General features: G+C 41.0%; 1 protein-coding gene across 1 annotated transcript in view; it reads left to right on the plus strand.

Moving 5' to 3' along the window:
* Positions 1-628: 628 nt before the first annotated feature.
* The window catches only part of NREP (neuronal regeneration related protein), a 31,196-nt gene continuing 7,409 nt past the window's right edge, over positions 629-24,415 (plus strand). Inside the window, exons 1-3 of the mRNA XM_007120029.4 lie at positions 629-837; positions 3,900-3,941; positions 5,252-5,320. Coding sequence (XP_007120091.1) covers positions 5,318-5,320 — 3 coding nt within the window. The 5' untranslated portion in view covers positions 629-837; positions 3,900-3,941; positions 5,252-5,317. The remainder of the gene's footprint in view (positions 838-3,899; positions 3,942-5,251; positions 5,321-24,415) is intronic.

Below are 24,415 nucleotides of genomic sequence, written 5' to 3' on the forward strand. Positions count from 1 at the left end.
ATGCAATTCCACTTAATACAGTACTCCGGGGTTAGAATGTAAACCCCAACCGAAAGATGAAGAAACTCAGGCTAAAAGGCTAAAGAACTTATCCAGGGTCATATAGACCTGGCTCTAACCACTTTTATACACAGCCTTTCACTTAGAATTCAACCTCATGAAACTTGTTACCTCAAGCAATGACATAGGCTGAAAACAAATAGAATTGCAGGAATATACATTTGGATATATTTGAGAACCAGATATCTAAGAGAGATTGAAGGAAAACCATTTCTAAAGTACATCTTCTCTTTTTGACCAAGTCCTCTGACGGACTAATCTTTGGCATACATGTCAGGGATAGAACACAACGGTCAGTTTCTGACGCAGGGTTCTTCTGTCACCTGGCTGTCACCAGTCAGCGATCACATTTCTTAGCTCATGATCTGCCCCCATCCCTGCTGGAATGTCTCTTTCCCCCTTCTTCAATTTGCTGCTTTTTGTTCATTCTTCACAGATTCAGTTTAAGCATCACCTCCTTTAGGAAACTTTCTTTGAACCCCTGGTCTGGTTTAGAAAGGAGGCTTTGTGTTCACAGTGTACCTGTGTAGAACTCTACAACTGTCCTTATCACAATGCACTGTAACTTTGGCTTTGATTGTTTCCCTACCCCCTCACTCCAGTCTGTAAAGTCCAAGATAAGGCCATTGCATTCTTCTTTTTCCTCTTTCCTAAGAAAACCTCAGTTTTGTTCAGGTCTCTGTCCCTCCTGCATGTGGTCCACATAGCTCAAGAAAGGCTACCTCTTTCCTCTCACAAATGGATCTGATTGCTTAAGCCAGTGATTCTCAACCAGAGGTAAGTTTTCCCCTCCAAGGAACATTTGACAATGTGTGGACACATATTTGGTTGGCACAGCCAGGGCTTGCTACAGGCATCCACTTGGTAGAGGCCAGAGATGCTGCTAAACATCCTACAATGAACTGGACGGCCCCCTATCCCCTCCCCACCCCTTGGCCCCATCAAAGAGTCATCTGGCCGCAAACATCAAAATACTACTGCGGTTGAGGCACTCTGGTTTAAGTCAGTGTTTGTGTGACTTTGTTTCCTGATCATTAATGGTCTAGGGATGAATATGAACCATACGGATGCAAGGGACTGATATACCATGAATGGGAAAAAGATGGGATTAGAAAGCTAGAAAGCTGGATTGTGGTTACATTGTGGCGAATTTTAAGTGGAAGACTAAGTACGGTCTTTGTACTGTAATGGAGCAGGGAGTAAGTACCGTGATTAAAAAGTATTTCAGGAGAGTGGTTCTACTATGTCAGCCGCAGGATAGATGGGAGTGGGACGGAGCGTGACAGCCAGGAGCACCTGAGACAGCTATTGCTACATTTCCTGAGTGAGGTGACATGGTGGGTGGTCCTATTTAGGTCCCTAGTGGTTAGTGTAGTCTCCTACACCCAGAGGGACTCAAGAATGTTTCTTGAATAGTTGGTTTGCAACTGTTTTCTGGAACACAGTAAATAGATTATGATTCTGACCCAGTGTTCTTATTACTTAAAAAATCTGTGTCACCTAGGTGTCTGTGATTACACGTGAAGAAAAAATAACATTTAATAAATTCCAAATTTCCCTGTGTTTTGAAAGGACATCATCTTAGGTAAATTTTGCATAAACACTAAAGGCAGTTTGTGTGTGTGTGTGTGTGTGTGTGTGTGTGTGTGTGTGTGTAGAAATGTTTTCTTGTAGAAGTAACTTTTGAACATACTTCCCTGGGATAGATTTTTGGTTCATGTGGCAGTGCCCTGTTGGGTTTCGAGTCTGACTCTGAGGTGAATGCCCAAGATCTCAATGTTGGGGGTACCCTTTACCAGCTTCCTGGGGCTTCAGACCTGCAGAGGCAGCCCCCAGGCTTCTGCCCTATCCCACTGCTCCTTTTACTCCGCAGACCTGCCTTCCATCACTTTCCTGGCTGGTGAACACTGGCCCTGAAGGCATTAGGGAAGTTCACTGAGACTTGTTTTTTCCCTTTGTTCCTAGTAATGGTTCCAAGGTAAGTTTTTTTGGCAGGAAAACGACTGTGATGTTTTAGATTAATTCGGGGAAGCTCCTAGTGGACCCCTTAAACATCGCACCCACTGGCAGCCTAATCAGTACTTGCTGCTTTGGTAGTGTGCAAGGACATCTATAGTCCTGGCAATAAGCTTACAGAGAATTTATTCTTTATAACTGAGTGTAAAACATTGCTTTTTAAGGTGTGCTTTTCGTACTCAAAAAAACTTAAGACTAAAAAACAAGACATTCTATAAATATATGTTTAATAACTTAGTTTTGTTAAGTCCACCTCCCCTTTCCTTTTGATTGTTATAATGGAAAACATTGCTTTCAGTGATTAGAAGTAAAATGTTGATGGCAAATTTAAAAGACATTACGATCCTTTATATCTTTTTTCTCTTGGCGAAACAATTTAATTAGGAAATAATCTTGTCCTCTAACATCTGACAGTTACCATAAAATTTTATCCCGTTTGGTTGGCAACGAAACCAGTTTGTTCGAATTTGTAGCAAAATTTTGAGCTTTTACATTACTGTGAAAAGACAGTCAGATTTTAAATAAGAAAGATGAGGTTAAAAAAAATTAGAAATGGAAAGATCCGCTTTTAAAACGCAATCTCCAATTTTCAGAAGTATGATTTCAGTGGGGCTGAGAGTGAGGAACCTACAAAATCCTTCAGGGAAGAAGGGAGCACCTGAGGAGGGTGCTGATCACATCAGAGCTCAGCTCTTGCTGCCTGTGCACGCGTGTGACTGTGTGCACGCACCCGTGTGACTGTGTGCACGCACCCGTGTGTGTGTATGTGTGTGCCGGTGTGTGTGCCGGCGTGTGTGCGCGCGCGCAGCCACAGGGCCGCTGAGGTGCTCGGGCCACGGGCTTCCTCGCGGCCGGGAGCTGGGCGCGCGTCCCCGGCTGGGCAGACCCGGGTCGTGCGCAAACGCATGCAACGCCGGCTCTTTGTGTGTCTGTGTGGCTCCGCGCCGCCGCGGGCACCATTTTCTGCTCCGCTCGGGACAGGCACATAAAAGGGAAGGCGGCTGCCGCCCGTCGCCGTCCTCTTTCCCTCAGATGCCCTCTGCTGCAGGTTTATTATTACAGTACGGGCCGCGCCGCCTCTCCCCGCGGCCTTGGCCAGCCGCCGGGCTATGCAGCGCCCTGGCCGCCTTCACGCTTGGCTCGCCCCCAAACCGCCTCCTCCGCCTCCTTATTTGTCTGAAAAGCAACCGCACGTCGAGGCGGAGAAGCCCGCCGGGGCGACAGAGGCCGGGCCGGCGTGAGTGCGCGCCGCGCTGCGGGGGGCGGGGCCGGGGCGGCGCGCCTGTCTGCGGGCCCCTTTGTCCCCCAGGCCCGGGCCAGCGCAGTGGGGGCAGCGGGGTGCCTGGGGTGCCGAGGGCCGGGGCGCGCGCTCGTTGGCCGCTCGCCGACCGGGCCCCGAGTCGCCGATTCCTGCCGAGTAAGCAGTCTGGCTCCGCCGCGGCAGCACAGTGGCAGCAAGGCTGGGGCGCTGGCGCCGCACCAGCCCATCAGAATTAGCTCATTGTTCACTAGCACACTAGCAGCAGAGAGAGAAAGAGGGAGAGAGAGAAAGAGGGAGAGAGAGAGAGAGAGAAAGAAAGAAAGAAACTGACTCTTAGAGAAAGAGACACACACTCTTGGAGAGAGAGAGCGCGAGGCAGGGAGACCTTCCCCTCCTTTTTCCAAGGCTGCACTTCTTGGAAGTGAAGCTGGTTTGGGTTTTGTTTCCCTTCCCCCTCCTCCCTCCTCTTCCTCCACCCCTTTTCCCTCCCCCTGCCCCCTCTCCCCATCCCCCAGCTGTCTTTCTAGCATGATACCCTTTTTCATCCACATTTGTGTTTCAGGTGTAGAGAGGAGAGAGTGAACAGGGAGCGGGGCTTTTGTCTGTAAGTATATGCCATTCCCATCCCCGGCCGGGAGCGCTGCTTTCTCTTTTGTGTCGATTTCTTGCCATTGCTCTTAGCTGGACCCTTCAACCCTGCAGAGTTCATGCTTCTTCCCTCTTAATTTTAAAGAGCTGAAGCGTGTACTTGGAGAAATTCTGGCATTTTGGGTCCTACTGCATTAAGGCTGGAATTTAACTTGGGCTTTTTTTTTTTAAAAAATGCACAAGTTAAGAGGGAGAATTCTTTTGCGAAGGGGTGGGGTTTTTTGCTTGTTGGTGTGGTTCATTTTTGTTCTTCTTGCTCATAAAGCATTGTTAGGAATTGTTTTGTTTCTTTTCATGAGATGCACTTTGGTGCATGCAAGCCTCCCCCCCCGCCCCCCCCCCGCGCCTTTTATAAAATGAATTTATGTCCCTCCATCCTTAGACTTTATTACTCTTTCAAAGCTGCTGTCGCCTCCTGGGGTCTTTCCAGGCATTCGATCTTGCAACACTTTTTTTTCCTGCATTTTCTTATAAAGCAGTTGAACTTCAGGGGAGGGAGGGCTTAAAAATAACTGACTGCTTTTTGCTTGATGATGATAATAATCTGGTTTGCATTTATACGTATCTGTAATACCATTATAAGAAAACTCGAAGAGCTTAAGATACCCTGTTAGAGAACTTTTAGTTTCTCCATTCATCTTAATTTTTGTCTTAACTTACGTTAACAAAAGAACTGTGTTCTGATGACACAAAGGTTGAGAGAAAAATCACTGCAGCATGTACATTAATGTTTATTTGGTTTAGGGAGAAGGGCATAATGGTGTATATTCCTGACTTTTCCCCCTCAGTGTAGTTTTTTTTTTTTTTTTTTTTTTTTAAGCACGGAAGGTTATGTAATGCAGTGCCATTTCCAAAAATATCCACTCTGAGGCATTACACTACGCGGTGGAAGGCTGATTCCTATTCTGCTGTCTTGATTGCAAATATACTGCCAGTAGTATGTCTGGGAACAAAGAGCAGCCAGAAAACAATCTATTTTTATCACTTGGTTCTACTTTTAAGTTTGAACTCCTGCAATTTAAAGATGAACCCAACACTAAGAATAGCCCAGGACTCTGGGAAGCTAGGTACCAGGGATTCCTTTGTCCCCTATTTAAGCCTACAGACCGATTGAAAAGCTCTTTCAGAAGCCCCAGTGGTTACAATAATTTGCATGTAACTTAGCTTAACCACAGAAAATGGTTATTTGTAGCCTCTAAAAAGGCTTTCTCATTTGCTGACCTGTGGTGTGGCAATTTGTCTACTGTATTTAAACATATTTTGCAGGTTGGTTGATCTCCTTGGACTGAAGAGAGGGAGGGTGCAAGGCCAAGACTGTTAAAGATTCTCAAAATGGTAAGCATTGGTCATCAGGAGATTTTCAGTTGCTTCTTATCAGTCTTTATTCCATATAAATATCAACCACCCACCTTCATCCTGCCTGAACCCTCCATTGTTCCTACCCCATCTGACCTTTCAAAGGTTCTGTCTCTAGCCTGGGGAGCTTTGCAGTACAGCAATTTATATGAATTGGATGTGGTGAATTAGGGATTAGGTCTTTTGATTTTCAATCATTTTGAATAGAAAACTGAAATTCCTCTTTCAGAAGTGACGATTTATTTAACTCCAACAACAGAAACCATTCTGTTCTTTAAGAAGAGTGATATGTTGTGACATGCGTGGAAGAGGTGGCAACAGTAGGGCTCAAACAAAGCAATGAGTCTTCTATTAGAGATAGCCAGAATTTATCCCCAAAAGTAGGAGTCTGTGTCCAGCTAATCCAACAGCTATAGAATCTGCTGTCTTTAAAAGCAATATATACATAGGGCATGGACTTTTATATTAATACACTGTCTATTGTATCTCAAACATAATTAGCGTTTTGTTGTTGTTGATTTATAACTTCATTTATGAGAGATATCTGCTCAGTTTTAGAAGATAAGCATGTTATCCTCTAAATGAAAGTGTAACTATTTCTGACAAGCATTATGATCCACAGAGGAGGCAGTTAAGTGTTTGATGACTGATTAAAGAAATAGATGAAATACATATTAAAAACAGTGGAATAAGTGTATTAATTTTCTTTGAAAAATTTCCTCTATGGAAATAAAGTTGAATTGAAAAATAGAACAGAAATGTCATGAAACTTTTCACTTAAGTACAGCATGTCCTACTGCAGATGTTTATGCTCTTTAAAACACCTCTTTGCCACTTAGAGTGTGTGATTTCCAAATTTAGTTTTCATTTTTTCTTTTAAACGAGGGAGGAATTTAATGAATCAAAATTGAATCCGATGTACTTGATGTTTTCTTTGAGAACAATCCAAGTATAAGCTTCCAACGAGAAAAATGAATCAGAAGCAGTTAAATGAATTCTGTTAATAAGTAAGCTCTTATTTTTTGTGTATGTCTCACCTGTCATTTCAACAGGTGGGTGTCAAAGCACCTAATCAAATAGATCTTGTTTGGACATAGATTGATAATGACCAAATTAAGGAACTTAAGGTGGGAGGCAAAAGGGATGAACAGAAAATTAAACTAATCAGTAGGTTTTGTGCAAATGGTTCCTAACTCCATATTAAATTCCTAACTAGCCATTGTCATAGAGTTCTAGGATGGTAATAAAATAAACAGCTGTAAAGTATTTTTGTTTATTTAATTATCTTTTACTGTGACTGGCCACATCATCTTGTCTTGTAGATCTTTATCCCAGAACCTTACCCTTTGTGTCACCATAGATAGACCATGAAGATTCATGTGTGTTGTGATATGTCAGGTGACCAGTTTGGTTGAACATCAATTTGACCACTGACCGTGCCAAAACTAGCTCTATAGATCAGGCTCAAAGAGTAAATATCATGTTTCCATAGTAGTGAGCGGAGTGAGCTTTGTGGAAGGCAAGCATGTGTGCCAAAGCTGAGAATGAAAGTTGGAACGATTTGCATGCCGAAGAGCAAATTCGAATTATTACTACATGTTGTCAGTTTCTTACATTTGTCGTTTATGTATGGTGGCAGAATGAGAAATCACAATTTGTTGCTCTTGGAAGGATTTTGAGTCATGGAAAAATTCTCACAACTTTTTGGTGATCCTTTCATCAAGATGTCAGTCCCTTTTGGCACAAGCCCATTGCCTGAAATGAAACCACCGACAGTTATTGTCCGTGGGTGATTCCAAGTAACTTTCTAGCAATTCTCTTATTCCAGGAGGTCTGAGGTCTTCAAAGTCTTTTCACATTCTAAGGTAAAAAAAAAAAAAAGTTTCGATTGTTTTTTTTTTTAAAAACTGATATTAGAGGGGGTCTTATACCTCGTTTTCTCCTTTTTGGAAAAATGAAGTTATTTTCTTTCCTTGATTAAAACAGATTACTTTGCTGATCTCTGTAACTGGCTTTTTAAAGACTTAGCCCGTATACAGTAGAAACTAGTACTAGGGAAGCAACAGAGTTAACACCTGGACACCTCTAGAAAATATACAAACATGCCTTTTCTGTTAAATGTGTATTTCCATTCACATAATTTAAAACATTAAAGAGGATCTAATTTCAGTGTATTTGACCTGCTTAGTAAAGGGCCTATTTCAAATACAAATTTATAATCAACTCATTCCAGAGTAAGAAATTAACTAGTAGACTCCAGAATTCAAAACAGAGTGATTCAATATTTAGACATTTGACATACCCTAAAGTGATGTTTCACAACGATAATTTGAAGGCACTAAGGAATACTAGTGTGCCTTTTGCATTATCAAAAAAATACAACTGCTTTGTTAACACTACAAGGCGTTAATCACATTGTATTCTGTGTAGGGGACCCTTTGGGCACAACTCCAGGGGGCACCATTTACATAGACTACAGTTCATCTGGGGTTGTGCATTTTAGGAGGACTGTTAAAAGTTTTAATTTTGAGTGTGGTTTGCCTTATCTTAGTTTTCTAGAATTTTTTTTTAATAACTCATCCCTCAGCTTTTTCAGTTTTCTAGTAAACATACCTTTTTCTAGTCCCCCTCCCCACCCACTTCTTTGCAATTAACAAGATATTGTGAGTCTGCAGAAATCTTCAGCATTTCTTTAATTTATAGTTGGCTTTTTGTTAAATTTAATTTCTAAGATTATATTTTATATGGGTCCTTGGTTTTTACTTAGCTGTTTTATTTTAAAGGTACTTGCTTCAGGTACATCACTGAGAAGAAAATACTTCAGAATGAGCAGATGGGTCTTACTGAATAGTTTGAAAAACTAAATTATTTAATTCAATGTCACAAGTAAGTCCTTATTTTCAACAGGACTACCCTCTGTGCTGTAAACTTGCCTCCAAGTATGGATGTGCCATGGATTCACAGTGGCATAAGCATGGGCTCATTATGTTTTAACAGAGACCTAGGAATTGGAACAATTTTAGATTCTCTCTAAGACCGATGCTGAGCTTTTCAAAAAGATGAGTTGACTCCATTGTACCGTTCATAGAGCTCTGCTTTCTGTACAGTCTGTGAAGTGGCATTCATGGGCTTACAAGGAGACTCTTTCAATAATCTCCCCATTGACATAAGGTTTCCTTGTTTAAAGAAAAAGACAAAGATTGCGGAGGGATGAGGTCCTGTTGGTAGCTGTGCCGTTGGGTTTTGGAATGTAAATTTACAAGTTGCTTAGTGATTCTTGATTGTGGAGATGCTGAAAAGTACCTAGGAGGGTAATTTTAGATGGTACTATCTTCTCTTTCACCAGGCCTTCTAGCACACTGTGAGGGGAGAATTGGGAATTGTTTGGGGAATGAGGACAGTAGGGATGGTCTATCTGGGTTTAGCCCCAGTCCTGCTTCCTCTTGAACTAAATAGATATTTCAGGCAGGAGAAGATATTTAAGCAGAAATCTTGGAATAAACAGTTATTTAAAGCACCATTCTATTTTTTTGTTTGTTTGTTTCTTCTATTTTAACCTGATGCAATTCTTAAAAACTGGCCTGTAAATCAGATCTTCATAAATACACTGAAGGAATTCACTTTATTTTAAACCATAAGATGAATACTTTAAAATCAGAAAATACACTTCTAAAATATGAATACTTTAGTAAGCCAAATGAGTAACCTCCAGATTATGAGTCTTATACATTGTGTTCACTTACATTGGACCGACTGGGAGCCTTGGAGTGAAGTACTGTGGCCTCCTTGCTCTTGCACATATTTTTTTAAATGCTGTTTCTGGCTGGAAAGTCTTTTAAGGCCTTATTCTCACAACCAAAGTGAAATGGAGGGTTGAGATAATTATCTGAATAATTATGCTTAAAACAAAAAAAAAGTTGATTTTTGTCTGATTCATCTTGGCTATTCAAAATGTTGCTGGAGTGAGGTAGGAGTGGGAGGGATTTGCCTGAATTATCTGAATAATTCCTTTGTTATACAGGAAAAGACTAGCAATAGGGAAATCTTACCAGCAAATCCAGTTTGAATATACCAGAAAATATATTGCATGTACATGGACTGTGTCATCTTAGTTGATCAAGATACATTTAAAAAATTCTAATTTTAAACCACTCCTTTGCTTTGTACTGGAAAACAGGTTAACCATAAATCTCAGCCCACAGCTGTAGAAATTATGGTTACTAAAAATATTACTTATTGGTTCTAAATTTATCTGAAATGGGTATTTCTGGACATATTTTGCACCTAAGGACAGCTTCAAGAATCTCTCATCTCAGTACTTTAAAAAACAGCAGTGATCCTGAAACTGATCTATTAGCACATGACAGTATTAGCAGCTCTAATGGTTTGGGACTTAAGCATTAGCATGGCTCTCAACTAAATTCTAAATATCAATTCAGTTATTAGTAGCAATGAATGGTATTAACCTAGTGTAACACTAGATTATAGTCTCCTACATTATTTGTTAGTTGGATCACATACATTTCTTTCACTGACCAGCTAAATTTTAGGCTCCCAGAGGGTTTATAAACTTCATATACAGTGCTTAATAAAGTATTAAATATATGTTAGAAGCTCAGTAAATATTTGGTCTATACATGCTAATATCTATTAAGTTGGACTTTCAAAAAATTCATCGTTAATGACTTAATCTTATTTAGTTTTGGTGGACTAGAAGTAATTTGTATCCTTCCATTCTTCTAAAGAGCTAGGAAGTTGAAGTGAGTGTAATTTTAGTTTCCACAGCAAATTATTTTCCTTTTTTTCTTAATGTACCTCAATGGCATATTGATTTTTTTTTAATAAATTTATTTTTTTGACCACGTTGGGTCTTCGTTGCTGCAGGTGGCTTTCTCTAGTTGCAGTGAGCGGGGGCTACTCTTTGATGCGGTGCGCGGGCTTCTCACTGCAGTGGCTTCTCTTGTTGCGGAGCATGGGCTCTAGGTACGCGGGCTTCAGTAGTTGTGGCACGCAGGCTCAGTAGTTGTGGCTTGTGGGCTCTAGAATGCAGGCTCAGTAGTTGTGGCGCGTGGGCTTAGTTGCTCCGCGGCATGTGGGATCTTCCCAGACTGGGGCTTGAACCCATGTCCCCTGCATTAGCAGGTAGATTCTTAACCACTGCACCACCAGGGAAATCATCCATTATTTATTAACAGGAGAAAAAAATTGTGATTAAGCCATAAAGCCACTTGCCAAAAAAGAATGGCTTGCAATTGCTCACCTTTACCAGCGTTTAGAGCCACACTCTGAACAACCTGGTACGATGCTAGCTCTCTAGGTTTGATCCAGCTGTGGTACTCAAAACTCACAGCAGCTTCTCCTGCAGTCCTAAAAATCCCCTCTGGGATCCAGGAGGACCTTTGCTCCCAGTATTGGAACTTTAAAGCCTTTACTTATTTCCAGTATAATCTCATTCTGTGATACTATGAAAATGGTCCCAAGAAGACAAAGATGCCATGTCTGAAAGTACTGAAGAAAATGAGAACAGTTAGCAGTAGGATTATGCATATATTCCCATGTCAGCTGAACAAGTTTGTGTGTTTTTTTTTTGAGCATTTTCTTTGTGCTTAGTTCTTTGCATTATAGAAAGTGCACAGTTGGCCAGTGCCCTCAGTGGATTTATATTTTAGTTGTGGCAAGAAGACTAATATGCATGACAAACTTAAACATTGTCTTGCAGTATAATCTAGTGCTAAATTGTAAGATGAAGAAGAGTGATATTATTGGGGACTGGGAATTATAGGCGAAAACTTTTTTTTAAGGAGGTAGAAATTCAGCTAGACCCAGAGATGACAAACGTATGGCATGTGTGCCACCACTGACTCCTGCTATATACCTATGGCAGACATTGCTAATCGGTGTCTTGACACTCATTATTATTATTCACCCTGAGTATGATTTCCAAATCCTCACAGTCTTGTTCTGTTAACAACTGATTGGAGTCGGCACAAAATTTGAAACCTAGAAGCTCCTTGAGAGCAGGTACTATGCCTTCTTAAGATTTTTAGGGCTTAGCATCAATCCTTAATAAATATTGAGTGAATGAAGAATTAAGAATATTCTGGTAGATTTAGTTGAGGGAAAAGCATATTTCTCATAAAAGAAAAGTATGCTTACAGGAGTGAGTGTAATGCATTTTTACTACAGTAGGGAATGTCCTCCTCCCTGTTTAGGGCCTCTGTGCTCTCAAAGACAGACCTCACACACTCGACCTAGAGGTTGAGGACTTGATGTGCTGAGCCAGAGGAAGCCACTGAGCAGGCATCTTGGAGATGGCCCGAGGCTCTCACTCAGGTTCCAGCCTGTCTCAGGTTCTTTGCGTTTTGATTGTGCCCAACAGAAAAGGGCACACACACTCACTCACATACACCTTCTGATTGATTGTAAGCCAATTTACTGCTGCCTCTCACTCTCTTTGGGTCAGGGTGGAGTGGTGGAAAAGAAAGAAGGTCCCTAGCTGGAAGGAATTGGGAAGGGAGCACATGCTTAACCTCTTTCTTGGGAGAAGATGGCAGCGCTTCCACTGGTAAATGCCAGAGGGTTTGTCAGTGTCCATTTGGCCAGAGAGGGTGTTGCTGCCATGCCAGCTGCATGAAAGGAGGCCCCATGCATCCCTTCTGTGAGGCTAACTGGGTGTAGCCATGTGCTAATCAGTTGTAACCACACGCATCCAGCTGGTTCTCTCTCTCTACTTCTTCCTGATTAGCCAGACATACGTATTCAAAGTTCAAGCCAACACTTACATCACCATAATAAAATTGTTTACAATTTGAGGCCTACAGGCTGTTACTAATTTAGTCAGTAGTCTAGTGACTATTATAAGGGAATCTTGTCACATGATACACAAAAGTTGGGGAAAGCCAAGACCAAGAAGGATTTTTCTGGAATCTCTTCTGGAAACAGCACAGACTCAGAAGGCATCAGCTGCAAGGTTTTCAATATGAAATGATTTTACCGGCTCCTTTGGCCCCTTCAGATGAGGTTGGACTCATGCCCTAAGTCTCTCAGTAAGTGACATAGGTAAGCACTGTTCCTTGAATTCCTTAAGCCTACTCCCACCTCATACTTTCAAGTATTTTTTTTCAACTTCAGTGTTTAAACCTTCATAAGTTTAATTTCTGTGGCTGGGCAGCCATGCCAGGAACTATGTGAACTCCTCTTTTATTTCTAGCTACTATAGCATATATTTTCTTAGAGGGACCAGGCCACTTGTTATTCTGAACATGCCCCAGGAGGCCCTCCCTCTGTGACTTTGCTTACTCAGTCCTAGAAAGAATGCTCCTCCTGACAAAATAAAGCTCTTCTTCCAGACTGAATTTAAATGACAAGTCCTCCATGAAACTCACCCCAGGACATCCAGCAGGAATGATCTCATGCTCCTCTGTACACTCATCACACAACAGTCTACTTGTAGCTGGCTTCTTTCTGCATGCTTTTCTACCCTCCAAGATTGTAAACTTGAAACACGAACACCAACCACTAGTAAGTGAATATCAGGCCTCTTTTTATGATAGCAGTTGAGGCTGTGATGCCTCATTTTTTTCCTTTTCCTCTACCAGGATGGTGAGTTCAGATGTGGGAAAGTTTCATCATTGAGAGGGAACTCTAGAACAGCTAGTGAAGTTGATTGGCATTCTTTTCCTACAAAGTAGAAGGAACCCCTAACCTTCATGGACCTTAGAATAGATTGCACCTCCATGAACCACTCTGACCGCTGCTCCAGTACCTGTGTAGGAACTGGCACATTCTTAGTAATCGATAAATGTCTGTGGAATAAATGAATGAGTCAGAGCTCAGGGATACATAGAGATCTGTTGTTTCTGGGCAGAACCAGGTGTTTCATCTTGAAATTTACAACTAGTAATAGCCCAACACTTTGCAGGGTCACGACAGTGCAGATTGTAGAATGTATGACCCAGGAAATGAGATCACCATGGACAGGTGATGAATTTGCTGCTGAAAACCCCTCTCACTGAAAAAGAAGGCTCAGTGTTTGCTAGGGAGGTAGAAGGGGAGAGTTAAGTGAAGTCTAAGCACAATACAAAACCAGCTCTGTAGTTCTGTGCTCCCTTCCTCTACACTTCTTTAGACAGAAGAGGCCCTGAGAGTGTCCAGAAGGTTAGTTCAGTGTGGTCTGCTGGAATAGGACTCTCATCTTTAGGGTGGAGTCACACATCCATCCAGAACACTGGCTGTGGGGTGCCGTTGTGCTCCAGGTTATCAATGGTGTTTTGCCAGTGGTCCCAGTTTGCCTCTCAGCAGTCTGACTAAGGCATTCATGATGGTAGAACATCATCTGCTCTGGTTTCACAAGGTAATGAAATCTTCATAAATGAAATGATTGCCTCTTATTACCTTAGAATGGTTTCCAGTCTAAGCTTTGTGCCTGAAAAGTGTTAGGATTATCTAGCTGGAAGTATTTTTAAACCCTTGATTTTACACTATCCTTGTTTATCGTCACTCTCATAGACTAAAATACAAACATAATTCGTGTTTGAAAAGGAGAAGTAGAAGATATTTAAGAGAATGTGCTCGATGAAAGGAAGGTCTCTTTGCCCCTTTTAAGCTGAAATTGGGAACCAGAGCCATTGACTGGAAAGAAAGGGAGAATGGCTGAATAGTTGTTGCCAGTGAAAATATGAGCCAGAGACTCATACCAATAGGCAATTAAAACAAGAGGGAGATTCATAACGTGCACAGAAGTTTTGGTGTCGTTGCCCGATTCTAGCTCTTCTCCCTTCTCCACTCCAGCCCTTACTCAGATCACCATCACACACCAGTGTCCTTTGATTACTGGGGCAGGTAACAGCCTTCCTGTCTGAATTGTGTTTGATACAATTCCAGCAGGGAAAAATACTGCAGTCCAGTGGCTGAACAGGGAGAAATCTACAAAAGTTGTGTTTAAAATGGGTCCAGGCATTTTGAGGTCACTTTTATTGGATAAAGTCAGTGTCGGATATAGAACCCATTCTTGGACAGGAAAGAGTAGAAATTAGGAGAAGATACTGCGTGTTTGGCAGCCAGTGTTCAGAACTGTCAAGGAAAAACTAGCGTCTGTAGTTAGATGAATAAAACTTATTGACTAAGATACTTATAAACATGACCCAAGTAAGGGATTGTTATCAAGTACTTTACTAAGAAGGACTGTTTCATGTCCTTCATTGTCGTCATAGTGAAAGTTACCAAAAGGCTTATTGAGACCATGAGGGGAGAGTCTGTTCTTTTGCACCTTTGCCAGACAGTTGCTGAACCTGCGTGCACTGTTGTGCCATGTGGGTTTGGCAGCACATGGTTGAACATTTAGCCTAGTGCTGCTGCGTTGTAGGGACTCAGTTAACACTGGCTGAGCGAATGAATACTGGGCAGGGAACGGACCCACTGTTTGAAAGATGCGATCTCATGTACTTTCTGTGGTTGCATGGCTAAGAGAATTAAAATTTGAAAAGATAAATTCATCAACTAGCCCTCTCCTTTCCTGAATAGACGTCCAGGATTTGGTGGCTTAGCTCTAAAAAACTTTTTTGAGAAAAAAAAAAAAAAAGGGTTTTCTTTGCTACTTTGGCACTTCCAGCCCAAGCTAATGGGACATGTTCTTTGATAATATGTTCATTCTCTAGAGCTGAAAGCTACCTACTAAATATTAAATGCTTCACAGAAAGTAAGTACTTGGTTACTATTTCATGATTTATTGATTGGATAATCAATTAATATATCTACTCAACCAATTCAGTTAATAGAGCATCAAAAATTCTGCCCACATCTTCTTGGAGCCCTTCTCATCTTTGTAATTTTGATCCTTAGTCACCTGGATTTGACTGTTTCCGAAGCCTAGATGCTCTGGACCGCAACTAAGGCTCCATTTCATGGTGCCCTGTGGAGACTTAGGTCTAATTATACATCACGGAATGCCTCTGGCCTTTGGATATTTTGTTCACTTCTTGATAATAGAATCTTAAATTGTTCTGATCTTGTTATCAAGGTCTGGGAGTCAAGTCTCCATATCTTTTCATTTCATCTTCATTAAGCCTATGCTTTTTTTTTTCATGAGGACTCCTTTTGAAACTTTAATTTTCTTTTACAGGATTAATTGTCTACACTGTCACAATCAATTCAATCAGAAATTCAATTAAATTTGTTTTTTGGCATCATATAAACAATTCATCTGATAGTTAATGTGAATTTTTACCAAATTGATCAGTCTTCTTACGTTGTTCAGACAAACCCAGAGGGGCACTATGTCTTTGACTGATTGAATACAGTACTCTACCTGTAGTCTTGAGGATCAGATACTACTTTCCTTGTTATTTTCTATTTGTTACCTTCATGATAGTAATAACTAATAATTGGCCTGTTCCCTGATCTCTATTTTTCCATTTTTCTGTCTTTAGTACTAACTGCATTTCTACTACATTAATTAAAAGTTTCCAAGTGGAATCTGGTTAAATTTTTTTTTCCTTCAGAATTACCATTCTTAGTAGTTTCCACACTGCCTCTCTGGTCTAATAGGTGTTTATTTTCTTCCTCTTCAACTAGGATTACTTTATATGTAGTGTATGTTTTGTATATCGGCATATCATTGGTAAAGATAAGAGTTTCATTCTCCTTTGACTAAACAGTTTGTTCTGAAATTGAAATTTTGGAAAGCAAAGTTACAGTGAACATGATTTCAAATCTCCAAATGTACATACTCTGCCCGTGTGGATTCCAACAACCCTCATGCATTGCTCACAGCTCTCTTCCTTTGGAGTAGTATAGTTTTGCTGATTGGTTTGCAATGGAAGAAGGACTGAGGGGGAAAAACCCAAAAGATGTCAATGTCAATGTATTCTGTTGTAGCAGAATGCAGTCAGGACTTGGAATGAAGTTCTGAGTTTCCAAAGCTGGCTTTTTCGCGTCAATTGGAGTATGTGATCCCTTTCCCAGGGAATTTAGCCTCCTAATTTGGCATTCCTTTTGCAGTTATCTTCACAACTCTTGAGGTATTTGTTGGGTGACTCCCAGTACTGAAACACCTTGTCGATTTGGGTTGGTGGCCACCCCCATAGGTCGTCTCTGCTTCCCATGGTACTGCCTGACTGAGCCTTTGTCAGGGAGAAGACTTCTACTGAATCAGACCAAGCTGTACTCAGTGGGGCTGAAAATCCAGGTGGTGTACAGGGGCACATCCATTCCTAACCTTATTCTATTCCTCTTGTACTTTTAGTTTTTTGCCAGTTTTCACAGAGGACAGGTTACTGGAAGCCTCTTAGTGCCCTGTTTGTGACCTAAACACTTATAGCATGCAGATACGGATCTGGCTGTATTTTCCCCCTTTTTTTTTTTTTTTTTTTTTTGTGGTATGCGGGCCTCCCTCTGTTGTGGCCTCTCCCGTTGCGGAGCACAGGCTCCGGACGCGCAGGCTCAGCGGCCATGGCTCACGGGCCCAGCCGCTCCGCGGCATGTGGGATCCTGCGCAGGCTCAGCGGCCATGGCTCACGGGCCCAGACGCTCCGCGGCATGTGGGATCCTCCCAGGACCGGGGCGCGAACCCGGTTCCCCTGCATCGGCAGGCGGACGCGCAACCACTGCGCCACCAGGGAAGCCCCTATTTTCCCCCTTTTTAAAGCCAAACTTCTTATAAGATAATCAACTAGCCTCTGATTTAAACCAATTTTAATTACACCCTCTCCACAACAGAAACCATTTCCCCTCCAAATTTGGTGATCTGTTATGATGCTGTTTGCTGTTGAAGAGTTATCAGTCTTTGAATGACCAAGACGGTGCAAGACAAGCACTGAACTGTGAAATGACTTTTGCTAAATGTTGAGCGGTTTGCAGCTGCCAGCAGAAGAGGGTGCATTGATGGAAAGCGAGAATAACTTCTTTCGGAATGAGCACTTTGGGAGAAAATACACACTTTCTGGAAAAGTCAGTCTTGCTCATGTCATCAATAGGAATGCTTTGAAATGTCCACAAGCTCGTCAAAAGCAACTGGCTGTCTCATCATTCATCCAGATCAAGAAAAACCCCAAATCCTTATGTCCAGATAAATAAATACCTATTCCACTAGCCTTTGATTGAGGGCTTTAGCGAAAGAAATCTGAGTTTTGAGGACTTATTCTTCCATGTTGTTGGTGAAAAGTTTTATAAGATTTTAGTGGATAGTGCAGTAACTTCAGGACAAGAGGAAAGAAAAATCATTATTCTTGGTGAGTAGAAATCAGACTTCTTATAGTTATTTGAAACCCAGCATACCTAAAATTATTCAAACCAGCTAATAAAAGCAAGTCTAGATGTTTCCTATTAACCTTGGAATGTGCTTGGAAAAAGTCCTGCTAATTCCAGATGTCTAGTATTGGAAAGCATATCAACAGCGTGACTCTCATTTGTGGCAGAGAATACAGTTCAAAAATTCATAAGTGCAGTTTGGTGCACTGGGGCCCAATGTGGTTTTCTTTCTTTCCTTCCTTCCGTCCTTCCTTCCTTCCTTTGTTTTCCTGTTTTTCAGTCTTTTGCTCTCTCTCTTTCTTTCTTCCTCTCTTCCCCCCCTTCATTCCCTTTCATCCTTCCTTCTTTCTTTTCTTTCACCTTAAAAGTAGGAGAAACATTGCAAGATGTGGTGTTTCTGATTTCTTGGTTGCAAATGAAAACCAATTTATATAAGGGAATAAGGTGGTCCAGACTTAGAACTCAGATGTGTTAAGTAAATATTTATTCTGGTTCCACTCCAGGGAGGTAAAAGATTTTATTAACATATTTGTTGAGGTCATGGGGCAAGGAGAAGCTTATGCTGTGCTTAAATGCCTGAGGGGCCTTTTCTTTTCTTGCTAGTTAACAAAGGCCAGTATTTTTTTTCTGCTGAAAAGAGCAAATGTCTTGTTTTGTGGCCTGCACTTTCTTATTGGTCACTCACAAACTGCTTAATCTCAAACTAGAGTTTTTAAAAGCTGCTTTATTTTTTCCCTTTGTTCAGAAAGTCTCTTCTTAGATATCCCTTATGAGATTTGTTTCCAAGCTTTCTTCTTGTACTTTTTCTCCTGGTTTACTTTGGGCTGTTATCAGCTTTTTGCACTTTGTTTTGTCTTCATCACTGAAAAGAAAAATCGCCCATTAAAAGTCTAGATTTGAGGTGTTGAACTTAATTCCCTGAGTCCAGTCCACAGTTTGGCTCTGATTACCGTACCAGGCTGACCTCCAGCCCAGGGGAGGGTGCCTTGGCAGAAATCTGAGAATTCCTCGATCAGTAACTCCCTTTTTTGGATTTATGGAGCCTTTAGGTGGATTGCTTTGTGTTAAGCATGTTCATGTCGGAAAGGAATGAGGCTGAGATGAGAGGAGTTTGCACAATACAAACGTTTGCAAGTGACCTCGGGTTTAGCACACTGAGTTCGCCAGCTACTGCTTCACCCCTGCCTTGAACTACACGCCATCCAAACCCCCCAAACTCACATAACGCATGGTTTCAAAGAGGGGTGACAAAGCAGAGTTGGGTAGTGTTAACCTTTTGTGGCTTGCTCCTGATTTGATTCCTTGCTCCTCTAACTCTTTGTTCTTATTCTTAGAAATCAAATTTTAAAAGACTCAGCAGCCAAACAAGCAGAATATTATATTGTGGAACAGATCGACTGTGAAAGCTCTTTGTGCTGACGATTAATTTCACATGTAAACACTTTCATTTTGTTGCCAGTGAGGAGACTTCCTTTTCCTTTCTCTGCCTAGTTGAAATCTAGAAATGAAATTCCACAGCTGTCAGGCTCCCACATATTCATCAGCGGCCTCTCAAGATGGCTTCACAACCAGCAGAGGGAATCTAGAGGATTCCACTATTAAACTCTGCACAGCTTGTTTCAGACACATCGACTCCCAAAGTAAAGAGATATGAATCCTTTGCCTGCCTGACCTGTAATCACGGGCAGTAACATAATCTGCTGCATAACAGTAATAAAATGTGGACATTTTCTGTGCCCATAGTATACATATGCACCCCAAGCAAAGTTAATGCCAGTGGGCTTAAACAGTTTGTGAGCTATGAGCCACGGTTGTCTCTCCCACCCTCATTTCTACAGATTAAGAACTTACCAGGCCATGGAAAAACTGGGAGTGTCAGCAGGTGTTGTAATACAGCAGTGCCCTAAAAGGCCATGCCTTCCTTTCTAGCAGGAGGGCGTTTGTGGTTGAGTGCAACAGTCAGGTATTTGTAAGTCTTTCTCTGTGATTACCCATTGTTACCACAGCCAACTTCTCTGTGTGTGTGTGTGTGTGTGTGTGTGTGTGTGTGTGTGTGTGTGTGTGTGTGTGTGTGTATTTAAGTTAGGTCGCTGCATGTTTCACTTAGTTCTCGAACCAGAATGTTGGCCAACTTAGGGACCAACTAACACTTTTATTTTACTTTTCAGAATCTGCAGAGGTGACGTACACTATCTGAATGACCCAGTGTTCTGTATATTTATCTTTTGGTCTTCTAATTGCAGGTCATTTCCCCCACTGTGTACTCCATCTCCAAGCAGCATTCACAGGGTTAGGCAGATCTCTAAGAGTAGGTCTCTAGAGAGACAGCTCAGTGCATCATCTTTTGGCACCATCTAATCTTTGATGTAATGCTGTTCAGAGAAAATGACCTTGTAACTCATTTATGGTTTCAGTTTACATTCTGCCCTCTCACATGACCAATAACACCTGGGAGAAGACTGGCTTTTGAGGGAGATTCTTAATAGCACCACTTCAAAGGGTATTTGCAGAAATGAAGAGCATGTATGTGCACATAAATTCTCCTTGTATTACAGTACTGGGTTTCACAACCTCCCAGCCAATTAGGCAGAATAGAACATGGATCCATGCACACACACACACACACACACACACACACACACACACACACACACATTGGCAGAGAGATGATAAAATATACTCCTTTGCTGCTCAAAGAATTAATTATGCAGGTTGGACATCTGCTGCTCTAGTTCCCGCTCCTAATTGCTGGGGGTGGGCACCTATCCTTGGTAAGTCATAAAAAGGCCATTTTTTAAGCACATAGAATCCCACCAAGGGTAGAAAATAATATTATAATTATGGTCATTAACAAGCAAGCCATGCAACATCTTCATAGCAGGTTTCTGAGAAGTTATGTTAACCAGTGTAGTAAGCAGCATATATGTCTGTGGTATATTTAGGCTCCGAATAAAGCCATGACCCTGCTTTGAAGATTGTTCTCATATAACAGTCTCCCCAAAGAAATATTGATAAAGACAGTAAATGAGCAGAGGAAAATACGAATTTAGAAACAGATAATAGATATAGTTCAAAATTTACATGCAGTATGGTAGAAGTGATAGGAAACATGTCAACAATCAATCTTGATTCTGTATGTGGACTATACTGTTGGAAAATAAATAGCAAGTTTTGCCATGAAAAGCTTGAGAGGTTAGAAAAAAGAATTTGAATGATAATCTAGTTGGCATTTGGAGGGTCCGGGGTACCTTGCCTGAGGGGTCTTTGATTCCTCCACATTTTATTTTTCTAATTTGGACAAATTCTAATTTGGCAATAATCATTGCAAGCTAATTGTCTTATAGACTTTAAAAAATGAAGTTATTTTTCACTATGCATTGCCCTGAGAATAAAACAAGCCTGGAAAGAAAGAAGGAAATAAAGATTACAAAAGGCAAAAACCATGAGCATTTTCTTCTAAACTTGTATGCAGTGATAGACAATTGAAACTTAAATGCCCAACCATCAAATACAGTTAAGGGAATCAGGAAGAAATAGTACCTTTTCTCCATAAAACTATATTAGTGGGTTAAAATATATTAAGTATACTTGAAAGCAAAAACATTGGTTTTAACTAAGAATTGCTCATGGATATCTAAATACATATCTATCATGATTAGTGTATTTAAACCAACATGATTCTTCATGTTCTGTTGTTTCTAAACAGGCATCAATGAGATAAATGTAGCATTATAGAAAAAGACGCATTGACTAACATATTCAGTGAGCATAAACACTCAACCTTCCCCCAAATTCAAGTAAAACCTTTGCATGTTCTCCAATTTAAAACATTAAAATATTTCATCCCCTCTGTATTTTCACAAATACTGATGTTTTCTTAATTGCTGAGGCTATAGCTTGCTTCTCTGATTCCTGACATCTGGAAGAGCAGTATTCAAGAGGGTCTGAGGATTTTACTTGAGCAAAAACAAACAATTGTTTATTTTATATAAGGAAGACAGTTTTAAAAGAACACACTTCTCTTTTGAAGACTAAGACAAACTTTGGTTTACTTGTTTAATAAAACAACAGTTGTGAGGGATTCCCATGTGCTTACATTTCTGAGGTGCTCACACCACCAGCATCAAGAGAGAACTTGGTGAAGTTTAAGAGAGGAAAAGTTAGTTTAACCGGTCTTCATGAAAAACACAAACTTGAATCCAGAAACCTGAATGCAAGGGATACAATTTAAATCATGTGTCCACTTTCGGAGCATAAGTTGACTAATACCAAGAAGAATGAACAGCTTTGGGGTCCAGCAAGAACAGATGCTCTCCGGAAAGATAGATCAACTTACCCTCTTTTCTGACCCACATATTATCAGCACTCAGAAGCCTCTATCACAGGGTCATTGTCAGCTTCTAATATTCTGAACTATGTAAGAAGCAGCCTGTGGGGTTGCATCTGTGTTGTTACTATTGTGGCCACTGAGAGCTGTAGCGAGATCTGGCCGTGGAGGCGCCTCCCCCAACAGAGTTCATTACATCCTTACCCCTCAGCCTTCTGTCTTCCTTGGCTTGCATCTGGCAGCCATCACATACCCTCCCAGATCCCTCGCTGCCACCCTATTTCCTCTGTTGACAGCACTAGTGGATGTCTTGCTAAATGTTGGTTTTATTTGTTTTTTTACATCTGTTGATGGATATTCCAACAGCTATTACAGTTGACATAACCTATACATTTTTCTTAAATTGCACTTAAAACACACTGTGTTAGTTTCCTAGGGCTGTCAAAACGGAATACCACAGACTAGGTGACTTAAACAACAGAAATTTGTTTTCTCACCATTCTGGAGTCTCGAGATCTGAGGTCAAGGTGTCAGCAGGGTTGGTTTCTTCTGAGGCCTCTCACCTTGGCTTGTAGATGGCTGTCTTCTCCCTGTGTCTTCACATGGTTTTCCCCCTGTGTAGACGTGTCCTGATTTCCTCCTCTTAAAGGTACACCAGTCATAATGGATTAGGGCCCACCCATATGACCGCATTTTAACTTAATTACCTCTTTATTACCCTATCTCCAAATACAGTTACATTCTGAAGTATTGGGGGTTAGGACTTCAACGTATGGATTTTGGGGGGAACACAGTTCAGCCCATAGCACATGCTCTAAAATGATCTTTTAGAGGGTCTATCGCCCCTGCTGTTTGCCTCCCCTGCCCCTTGATTTGAGCTCCTAGAAGTCAGGAACTCTATTTCTCTTCTTGTGATATCCAGAGTCTAACTGTGTGCAGCACACTGCGGGTATTTCACAAACTCATGGTGAATGCCCACATGGACAAAGGTATTCTGAGTTATTTGAGAGTAAGGATAATGATTGTCATTGATTTTTTTCCTCTTAAGTCCTTCATGTTAGAGTCTTCAAAACACCACAGGTATAGGAATGAACAAAGCTGTAATGTAGGTAGCATATATTTCTAATAATCTACCACCTTTTCCCAAAACCAAAAAATAAAAGTTTAACTATTCCCCTTTAGGTTCTGTGTTCAGGGGTATACTGAGTTCTTAGAGACCAGCCAGACAGGTGTTAAGAATGTAATTGAGATTCTTATATGTCCCTGCCATTTTTGGCTTAAAATTCTGACTCAGAAGGAGACTAGATGAATTTACCACAAGGCCAAAGTGACATTTCTTTTTCCTAACATATACACTGATTACTTTATGATTCACACACTAAAAAAATGCCTAATTAGAAATGCCCTTGGTCAATCTGTAGCTAAATTAATATGTTTCAAAAGAACAAATTTGAAGTAGGGAAGGAAGTTTCCTTAGTCATGGATTTGCTGACAGATACTCATTGGCATACAGTCACTGGCTGTTTTTCTTTAAAAAAGGAAAGTTCTTGGAAAAAAACTTGTAATAAGTATTGTAACAGTAAGTATAATAATTTCTGAGGGGTAAGTATTTTTCCCTACAGATCAGACTTGGGTGGCTTCAGTATTCATGTTTTGGACCTAGAAGTTAAATGCTAATGTAGTGTCATTTTGTTAAAGTAGAATATCATAAAAAAGCATAAGAAAACAGATACAACATTTACTTGATTTTGCTTTTCATTGCATCCATGTGCCTACTATGTTTCTACATGTATTTCTATCAATGTTTTTGGTTTACAATAGAATATTATTTCTTGCTAATACGTGTCATGTTTTTAATTATACTTAAAGCATGCCTTGAAAAGCAGTAATGTAGTGATGTCATCGTCTTTTATCTATTTATTTAAGTGAATTTACAGTAGGTCCCAATTTGAGATCTCCTATAATTTCCCAAAGTGGGATTCTGTGTGCTGTGACTTTCTTTTAAGCCTTAAACAAAGCTTGTGTATCTAAGATTGCAGTTTTGTTTTTTTCACCCATTCCTGGTTCAGGGGAATGTCAGTGGTGGCTGTTTGTCCCAAACAAGGCAGATGGTGGCGTTCTCCTAGAAGGAGCTGAGCAGAGGAGGGAAAGCTGAGCAAGAGGCAGGAGTTTGGGTGGGGGAACCGCATGGCCCAGAAAGCAGACCAAATCCAAAGTCAGAAAACAGGCCCAGTTCTTGCAGCATGAGCTCTCAAATATTTAAGACCTAAATGTGTGTGGTGGCTGTGGACTGGTGTAATTTTGAAAGAGAAATGGTAGGCAATTTGCATTCTGGGATAATTCGAGGGCACCAGGATGGCGGAAAGAACCCAGCTTCAGAACCTGGGAGCCTGGCTTGAGTTTGAGTCCTATCCTACACTGTGTGACTTTGGGCAAGTCATGTGACCTTTCTGAGTTTCAGTTTCCTCTTCTTTGTAATGATAAGACCTATTTACAACCTA

The sequence above is a fragment of the Physeter macrocephalus genome, chromosome 8 (assembly GCF_002837175.3).
Source record: "Physeter macrocephalus isolate SW-GA chromosome 8, ASM283717v5, whole genome shotgun sequence".
Taxonomy (NCBI): Eukaryota; Metazoa; Chordata; class Mammalia; order Artiodactyla; family Physeteridae; genus Physeter; species Physeter macrocephalus.